The following is a 10,008-nucleotide window of genomic DNA, read 5'->3' as shown; positions in this document are numbered from 1 at the left end:
TGGAACGAATTCTTTAATGCGTAACTAACACGAAGCCATGTTGCTCATGATGACTATATAGAGGGTTAACAATGCCATCCAGGTCGCTTCATGAACGTCCACCCATAAATAATTACAAAAGCTGCGACTAAACTTCGAAAATAACCACTCTTTTCAGGAAAAAGGAAGAATTACGCTTTATTCATTATCGAGACGAATGTTCGAATATTCCTAGAAAGTCAACTTGTATTTTTTGTACATTATTATTATTGAAATTTATATCGAATTTTTTTTAACACAATATGTATCTTTTTCGAGAAGTATTATTAAAATAATTATATTGTTCATCTTAATATTTTTTTTTAATTATATATTGAATACAAAATTAATAATCTCGCTTTTTTTTTTTAATTTATGTTATACGTAATTTATCAATAAAATGATTTAAATAATCCCAATTACGAAGTACAATATTATAAATATAATATTGCTTTATAATAAGAGGGATAATAGTTCAAACGAGGGGTAGTATAGCTGCATTATCTAGCGGGAAAATTTAGAATTAAAAGTGATAGATAGAATTTTACCCATAGAATAAAATGACGAATAATTGTAAAACGATGAAATTCTTGTTGCTCTTTCCATTATTATTTTTGTGTCATTTCTAACTTTATCGATTATCACAAATTAAGATTCTGACATTAGTAGTAGTTGGTATAGTTTTTCATATAAAAAAACTATTTTATCATTATTATGGACAGATGGAAAGTTGCTGTGTCAATATGTTATCTGCAAATAATAAGTATTTTTAGCATATTTTTTTTTTACAAAAGATAAATTAGTTTACTTTTTAAAAGTTTTATTAAAATTAATTTATATCAATAAATTAAATTCCTGTAAAATATTTTAATTATTTAGACTATAAGTAAAACGTATATAATATGCAGCATAAATGTATGCATAAAATATCAATATATAAAAAAAGAAATTTATAAAAATATATCCAGAAAAAATCCATCATCATTTCAGTTTTGATTATTTAAAGAAGTGGAGATAAATTCTTTATTCTTGTCTTTTCTTAATGCTTACTTCTGCTTTTAAAATCTTTAGTATCTTTAATATTCCAGAGATGGCGTTTATGATCAATTCTTACATCTTTATCTCTTTTTAAATTTGAGGCTTTTTCTTTTTTACATTTCTATTCCATTATTTATAAGAAATTTATGAAACAAATCAAGATTTGAAATTGCCAGTATTATCAATAGAATTATGTTTGACAATTCTTGCTTTAGATATTGAAAGGTATGTTGTGTATGTTGTATTTAAAGAAACTCTGAGTGACAGATCTAAAATAAACATTGACAAGATTGAAATAATCCGAATGTTGATTTTAATTTCCATATGTCTATATATTATATTGAAATTATATATATTATTAACTACATATTAAAATTTATCATTTATATTTTGATAATTTATAATATACGTTATCAATTCTTTTTTTGTATTTCAATTTCTATAGATGTTTATTTTGCTAATTTTTTATATTTTATCTTTATAATATTTTTTATATATGATTTTCACGCATTATCACTTTCTTGTGATAAAATCTAATAATTTATATCTTTCCAAAATATATCTTTTAATTATGCAAATCTGTTTTATGATTTCTATTAGTATCTAAAGTTGATAAAAAAAGAAAATACTTAGTTTCCTTTTTTACCATCATCTCTCACATGTTCGATATTATAATTAAGTTTCCTACAATAGATGTCACTCTAATACCATTTAACTATTTCGACATTTCATTTTTACATTGAATTGTAATATTTTTACATCGTTAAGATATCTGTTATCTAAGTATAAGTTTGAATTATTTCATATTATTAAAATTTATTTTTTAAATTATTTTTTAAAGACAAATACTTCAAATTATTTTTCTGTATACGAGTATTCTTTGTAAGTCTATGTACACTTTATTGTACTATTAATCAAAAGAATAAGCTGAAAATAACCTTTTAAATAATCTTATTACATAACAGCTATCTTTATTCGCTTTTAATCCTTAATCTTTACAAAGGATCTCCTTTCTTTCATCATGATGCTTCATGCGGAACACGAATGTGAAATAGCTGAAGAAGAAAATGACATACTGTTTCTTCCCGGTAGAGGTATATTTCAAAAATTGAGAGACATTTTACGTCTCTCATTGTTACCCTCCCGGAAGAATCCAGCCGCTTTTTATTTTTTGCGAAGCAGTGCTGCCATAACTCAAGAAAAACGTCGTCAATGGCGAAGTTTTCCGAATATCATTCATCCATTCAGTTTATTCAGGTACACAATATAACACAATATAAGACAAGATAAGTGTTATCACCATCATGCCATTTGATGACATCCAAAAAACCATACCTCTTGTTTTCTGACATTTACTAATTTTTAAACCGAAAATTTGTAGAAATTAATTATTGCCAACAAGATTTCGAGATATTAATTCTAAATAATATTCCTTTCATATTTAATGATCATGTATCGTTATACAAATTCTTTTTTATAAAATGTATAAAAACAAATGTACATACGTATATATGAATGCAAAGGATACATCGTTTCGTGAAAGCTTTCAATAATTGTTCGCGCATCCGGTCTATCTGATACGCGCATTATGCTTTGGATCGTTATTACAGGCACATTTGGGACATATCGATGATAATCGTAATATCCCTTGTACTGATCATCATCCCCTATCAGGCTTCCTTTGGAATAAAGGAAAAATTAATGACTGGGACCATTATAAAGAACGTCTTGTTGTTAATCTTATGCTGCGACGTACTAGTGAATCTTAGAACAGGGTAAATATCTTAATTAAAAAATGTACGATTTTATAGCAAATTTTAACAATCGATTTTTTTTTTTTTTAATCCTTCATTTGAAACCACCAATGCTCGATCCTTAAGTATCCCAAAAATTTTGGATCCTCGAGTAAGATAAGATTTTTTTCTTTCTTTCTTAAATTCTTAATCCACTGTAAAAAGTTAAATCGTTTAAATAAAATTAATTCCTCACCCACAACCGAAAATTTATCCTTCAGGTACTTCGACAAAGACGTGCATTCCACGGAGTTGGATCCAAAGAAAATAGTTGATAATTATCTAAAGCGTGGCACATTTATCATGGATTTCATCGGTTCCTTTCCAACCGATCTATTCTATTTAAGCGCGTTAGAGCTAATAGTAGCTCGCAAGTGGACATCCCTATTATGCATCTTCCGCGTTTTCTCTCTCGCCAATTACATCGAGAAGATAACCTCCCTCTACAATATACCACTAGCCGTCAAAGTGTTCGTCGTGTTAATCTTCTGGTTATTATTGTTTTTCCACTGGCAAACCTGTTTGCAATGGTTGATACCGCTAATAACTAAATCGATGTACGAGCTGCAACGTCCCGCCAACACATCGTGGATCGAGGTGGCAAACTTGTGGGACGTCTCCAAGAGCGAACAGTATCTGAGCAGTTTAATGCGTGCCATAACCACGTTTATGAGGGTCGGCCTGATTTACACACACCTGGACAACGCGGGTGAAGTTTATCTGATCACATTGACCCGTATATTGGGCATGATCGTCCCCTGGTTCATAGTCACATCCGTGTTGAATTTCCTCAGGGGTAAGAACAGCTCTCGTTTGAGGTACCAGGGTACCGTGGCCCAATTGAAACACTTCATGAGCCACAAGCAATTACCTTACTCCACCCAGAAACGGATCATCCAATATTACGAGTTCCGTTTCCAATATCGATTCTTTCGCGAATCCGAAATTATAAACACGATATCGACCCAGATGCGTCACGAGATAAGGATGCACACGTGCCGGAAATTGGTCGAGAACGTGACGTTCTTTAACAATTTGCCGTTGACGTTGCTCGGCCAAATCGTGGCTTTGTTGAAGTTCGAGATATTCTTGACCAACGACGTGATAGTCAGGGTGAATCAGCCCGGTGATTGTATGTACTTCATAGCCTCGGGCACGGTGGGTATTTACACGGACTCGGGCAAGGAGGTGTGCCATTTGGACGACGGGGCGCACTTCGGCGAGGTCGCGCTTATCATGCCCAACGAGCTGAGGGTGGCAAGCGTGGTGGCTGTCGAGATATGCGAGTTGTACCGGTTGAATCGTGCCGACTTCATGAGAACGATACATCCCTACCCTATGCTGTGGGAGAGAATCAAGAAGATCGCGATCGAGAGACACGAGAAAACGATGATACTCACTAAATAGAGGATTATTCTTTCCTTTTATAAGAGATTTTCTTTGTTATCGATGATGAAGAAAGAAAGATCATGGAACGATTGATTGGAATCGTGTTATAGGAATAATTTCCTTGTTTTACTTAATATTTAAGACAGAGAGATAGATCAGTGTACTTACATATTAATGATAAGTTGCATAATTTGTTATGTAAGGTCGATGATTGTATTTTCGGTTTTTTATAATTACTCCTTGTAATTCGATTAATTACTTGTGTATAGAATTATTATGAAACTGGTGGATGTAAATCTCAATAAATATAAAGTTTGATATAAAGTTCAAATACGTATTAATTTTCTGAATCTTATCAAATTTTAATTTTCCTATGGCGATATTACGTGAAATTATAAATTATCATTTCACGAAGTCCATTTCGTGCATTTTTCTTTTCTACAAGATTAACGTCAGAATTATTAAACGGTTAAATAGTTATTTCCTTCTTTAATCTTTTAATCGACCTCTCAAGCTTGCCAATGCCTTGAATCTAATAATTTAACTTTCCTGAGAATCCTAGTTTCTAATTTGCACTTGTATATTATACATCGCAATACCTCCTATATTTCCACAAAAAATTTCCATTAAAATCCAACCTCGAAATCGATTCTTACCAATTTTTCTAAATCCATCACCATTAAGAAATCGGTTAACCAAAAAGAAACAATATTATACGAGTCGAAACAAAATTATTACTCTTACTCTAAAGTCAAAAAATTCTAAAATAATAAGGATAATCCAATCCAAGGTAGAAAGACAATCACTTTACTATCTAACGTTTCTTTCACTCCATTTCTCATAAAATCTAAGTCATAGTTAATATAGTATTAAAGATTTAAATTTAAAATTTTATTTTTCTGTATTCAAATTATTAAAATATAGAAATAATGATTAGTAATAAGATATATTTTAAAATACTATTTTTTGTTAATAAGTAATTTAAAGGAACAAATACATTATTCACCTATTTATCAAAAACGCATCTTATAGAGTATAATTTTAGCTCGATCTGCTATGAATTAATTTTTAAATAGCTCCATAAATTGTCTTTTAACTGAAGAATTGAATGAACGGATTAATAAAGCATAATTACTGTCTCTAAATTATAAAATGAATTTAAATTTTTGAATTAAAATTCTAAAATAATTAATTACGATAAGACCCTATACAATTTTATTTAATCAATTCGTGCAAATTAAATTATTGATAAATAAGTAAATATATGATTAAATTTAATTTTTAGAGGATTGATAAATTTAAAAAAACTTTATATTGACGATATAATAAAGATTCTACAACGAGGGTATGTATGGTAACTCTCTTCACCGATATATCACGGGTCGATATATCGTTACCATAATTCGAGGCCAACCCCGGATGGAACCCCCGTTATATCATCGAGAGTCCGAGCGAATCGTTAATGAACGGCGGGGATAATGGCCGGGAAATTGTTAAAGGCGCGTCTCGGGCGAGCATCGAGCGATAACTGTTCCTCTCGGGGCTTGGCATTAGCGCGGAAGATTTATTGGCGCAATTGCGACGATTTTTGCGCGGCGTAACAGTAGGCTAAGGCGGCGTGGTGGTGAGGGAGGGGAGTTGCAATTTTCAACGTGAGCGAAGTTGGGAGGAGGGGAGGGAGGGCCCGTTAAGTTGAACGAATATGGGAAGAAAAACGCGCGGTTCGATCCAGAATGGCCTCTCGAATCTCGATCGATCGATTTGGAAATAAGAAAGTGCACACGCGAAAGTTGAGATAAAAAGAAGGATAAAAGAAATTGGTAAATTTTTAAATAATGCTTGATAATTTGGAAAAAGGACGATTTAGGGTTTAATATTTTTTGTAAATTGTATATATATTTTTAAATTGATCAAGGGATTAAACGAAGCAGTTTAAGCTTCGTGTATTCTTATATCCCTCCGCTTGATCAGCGCGACGCGCAAAAGTCAAGAACCACGCCCACCAACCGTTAATTCTAAATTCTCACGAAACGTATCTACGCTGGGCATTATCATTAAACGATCGACTATACATATACATACACTCATCGAGTTTACTTTTCTCGGATAAAGTACCGTACAATATTTTACACCGGTTTACCGATTATCGGATTTATAACCGCGTATAAAGTTAAATCGATGCGTGAGATACGCGTTGTTTGCGAGCCTGCGTATATATCTGAATAACATTTCGCCTCAGAATGATTGTTTCGATTGTAGGAGAAGGCGAATTTTTATTTGCAACCCGCATTCCAGGACAATAGGCTCATTAAGCGGAGAACAAGTTCTGTTCAGGCGCGAGAACACGGACTGCCCACCACTTTGCCCTCCATCTTGCAAAATTTTCCGCAAAACAAGTGTTATAGCGTATAAAGAAATTTAATATAACAAGTATAAAAGATTCCAACGAAATTTTTCCCGATATTAACCTGATATTAAAAGATCAATCCAACAGATTTCCATCGATCGCCGTCTCTTTTCATCTCTCCTCCTTTTACTTTTCGATTCTCTCTAAAAAAAAAGATTCTAAAAAATTCTCCAATACGCTTACAAATTAACTCTCGAATATAAATATTTCTAAAAATAACAATTACTTCAAATAACAACCTTAAATATTCACAATTTGCTCCATCACTATTACATTCGAATTGACCTAATTCTCCAATTTTTCTCGAAACAATGCTCCTTTACCACTCTTCTCGCGGAACGGATTCAATAAAGCAATTAAACAGGATCCACGATCATTTAACTTGATTCACGATGAAGTGATTTCAGAGAGGACTCGTTCAATTAGATCCGGGCTGTGTTATAAGGTTGATTGTCCGTCCTCCGTATATTACGTAGAGAATGCACCGGTCGCGAGGAGAGAAAACGGATCTGATTTACTTCACGATGCCCTCCCCCCTCCTTCCCTCCCCCTGCTTATCTGGCGAGATTCGCGTGTCGAGTTATCCACCGGGCGACCGGTTCCAACCTCGGCTATCTACGTGCCGCGATCCAACGATAGCCCGCAAGCCCGTTATTAATGAATACGGTTTTCACTGGGGGATTTGGTTCGTTTTGTTCCCTCGTCGCGTAACGAGATTTCGTGGCTGCCCCGTCGCCGGGAATCACCGCCCTCTTCGGCTCCTCTTAGCGCGCGGAAACTCGACGCATGAACATTTAAAATCAGAGCAGTAATGGATTAAGGTTAATATTTTGGAGAGATATCGTCGTGAAAGGATTCACGATCGTTACGAATGAAGAATACTTTAAAATACTTTGTGGAAATTATTTGGAAACAGTAATGATAAATTAATCGATATGTTTAAATCGAACGTTTGTTGTTATGTAGACTGGTAATGAGTGAATATATTAAATTGTTTTGTCGAATTTTTATATATTTTAATTGTAAATATTCAATATTGCAGGTAATATAGCGAAAAGAGTGTGGATCATTGTGAATAAAAGTGGCACGAAAATCTTTAAAGTAAAGGAAATGGAGGAGGTGATTGAGTTTATTGTTTAAAAAAGACAAATGATTATTGTATAAAATAGAAGGGATATCTTTGGGGAGTGTATGATTAAAGATATGAATTGGAGAAGGAAAAGAATTAAATTTTTGTACACGTTTTTGTACAAGATTATGGGATATATCATCAATAATAATGAAATATTTGTTTGTAGATGATCGAAGAATAATGGCGTATAGAATGAGAACGAAAAATGAAATTCGCTTGTTTTTATTTACGTTGAATTATTAAATGTTATTTCGCGGCGGAAATGTCGCGCTCGAATGATCAGCCTGTTTACGACGTTCCACCTTTTTACGCGGACCATGTTTTCGATTTAATGCGCGGCGCTTGATCTCCTTTTTTCGATTTTTGTCGCTTGTTTGTTACAACGGTAAAATTGGCACGATGAAATGGGTCCGCGTAAGAGAGAACGGCGTTGGATAACTGTAAATTGTTACCGATGCATTCAATCCGGTTTTTATAGATTTTTTTTTTTTTTTACATTGTGTGCACGAAGTGGCGATCACGAAGACGTATCACGTGGCTTTATCCATTTCAAAAATTGACAAACCTTGGGATAATAACGTTCGATCGAACGGTTTTTAATTAATATTGGATTCGACAGAAATGACGATTTTTTTGCCAATTTTTAAAACGTAGAACCTTCGAGTATTTCATTGTTTCATCCAAACGTCCCTTCGTACAAAAGGACAAAGGAAGTAGAACTACTGTCCTCCGTGAATGCAGAGAAAAAACTCGTGTCACTTTGATGAAAAGTTCTTTGCGGTTACAAACTAACTTTGTCTAAGACATTTTTAAAAAATCTGGCGTTCGTATTTGAAAAATGCTCCAAGCCTTAATTAGAGTTTTCAATTGTCCTGGTCAAGAACGAGCGAAGTGAAAGTGTCAAAGTAAAAACGCGCAAACACTTTGGAAAAAAAAAAAAAAAGAATAAACTTGTTCCCTTTCTTTACTGTTTGAACTAGAAACATATCATACAACAAAGTTTCCGCATTCAAATTTTAAAACATAATTCCCCTAATGGAAAAGAATTAAACATCTTCCGATTCATTTTGATTTAAAGATCTCCTCGTGGAGATTATTCATCTCGAAGATAATTCCAAAATTACTCCAAAATCATCGATAGATTTTCATTGCTTAACAATAGAAATATATTATATTCAGATAACTAGACTCGACAATTTCGTCATAATGGAGTTCTACCATTCCAACAAGCTACAAAATTACAATCAATATCAATTATCGAATTTCGACATTCCATATATAACACTAAAGCTTCTCTAACGTCTAAAATTCTCTTAAACAGCCAAATAACATTCATAATTTTAAAATCCCTTTGACTAATCTTTTCCAATCTCCCTATCAAACCCATACTATTCCTCTCTGCTCGCGTGATCGCGGTTTAAAACCACTCTCCTCCCCTATCCCTTCCCCTCTCCCTCCCTAATTGAAAAGAAAAACGAGACTCCGTTCCATCTCGCGGAAAAACAGCGAGCGCGTTTCGCGTTGTGTCGCAAAAAAAAAGAAAAAAAAAAAAAAAAAAGAAAAAACGGCGCGCACAAGCGGGGGAGGCCGATGGCGTCGCGGTCGCGCAGAGAGGGCCGCCCATTCCGGGCGAAACAATGGTTTGTGCGCATGGACGCATGGGCAGAGTGTGGCGCGCGGCCGATGACAATGAAACGCTTAGGAGGGCCTGGCCATTGTAATAGGTCGGCGATGCGCCTGCTTGGTAGAGAGCCCGGTCCCTGGTGCGGTGCGTTATCCCTACCTCCTCCTGCGAGCCTCCTCGCGAAATCCACGAGCGGAAAGAGGGACCTCGCGCGAGCTCGTGGGAGCGCGATAGCCCGTGACGCAGGGAGCAACGGAGAGGGAGAATTCCTATTGTTATCAGACTCGGAGCGAAAAGGAAAAGCAGAGAGAGAGAGATAGAGGAGGAAAGAGGAGGGAAGAGGAGAGGCCGATCGCTGGGGGAGAGGAACGAAGGAAGATGGAGCGAGACAACGAAGGAGGAACGGAGAGGGAGAGAGAGAGGGAGGGAGGGAAAGAGGAAGAGAGAGGGATCGTTGCGGGTATGGTTGTGTGGCCACACCCCGTGGAGCCAGCCAACGGGCTCTCCGCCGACCGACGACCCACCTGACCCCACAATGGCCAGATCCAAGCTCGGTGGATGCATTGTTCTTCCCTCCACGGCCACTTGAGCGAAAGGGGATGCTCGC

The 10,008-nt window shown here is 35.1% G+C and overlaps 1 protein-coding gene across 1 annotated transcript; it reads left to right on the top strand.

The window, feature by feature from the left end:
• Positions 1–2,080: 2,080 nt before the first annotated feature.
• LOC102671062 (potassium/sodium hyperpolarization-activated cyclic nucleotide-gated channel 1-like) lies at positions 2,081–4,256 on the top strand. The gene is made up of 3 exons (XM_006613801.1): positions 2,081–2,313; positions 2,667–2,831; positions 3,071–4,256. The coding sequence occupies exons 1-3, from the start codon at positions 2,081–2,083 to the stop codon at positions 4,254–4,256; spliced, it is 1,584 nt and encodes a 527-aa protein (XP_006613864.1).
• Positions 4,257–10,008: the final 5,752 nt, after the last annotated feature.

The sequence above is a fragment of the Apis dorsata genome, unplaced genomic scaffold (assembly GCF_000469605.1).
Source record: "Apis dorsata unplaced genomic scaffold, Apis dorsata 1.3 scaffold_162, whole genome shotgun sequence".
NCBI lineage: Eukaryota > Metazoa > Arthropoda > Insecta > Hymenoptera > Apidae > Apis > Apis dorsata.
The sequence above is the reverse complement of the archived record's forward strand: the minus strand, read 5'-3'. Positions and strand labels throughout refer to the sequence as shown.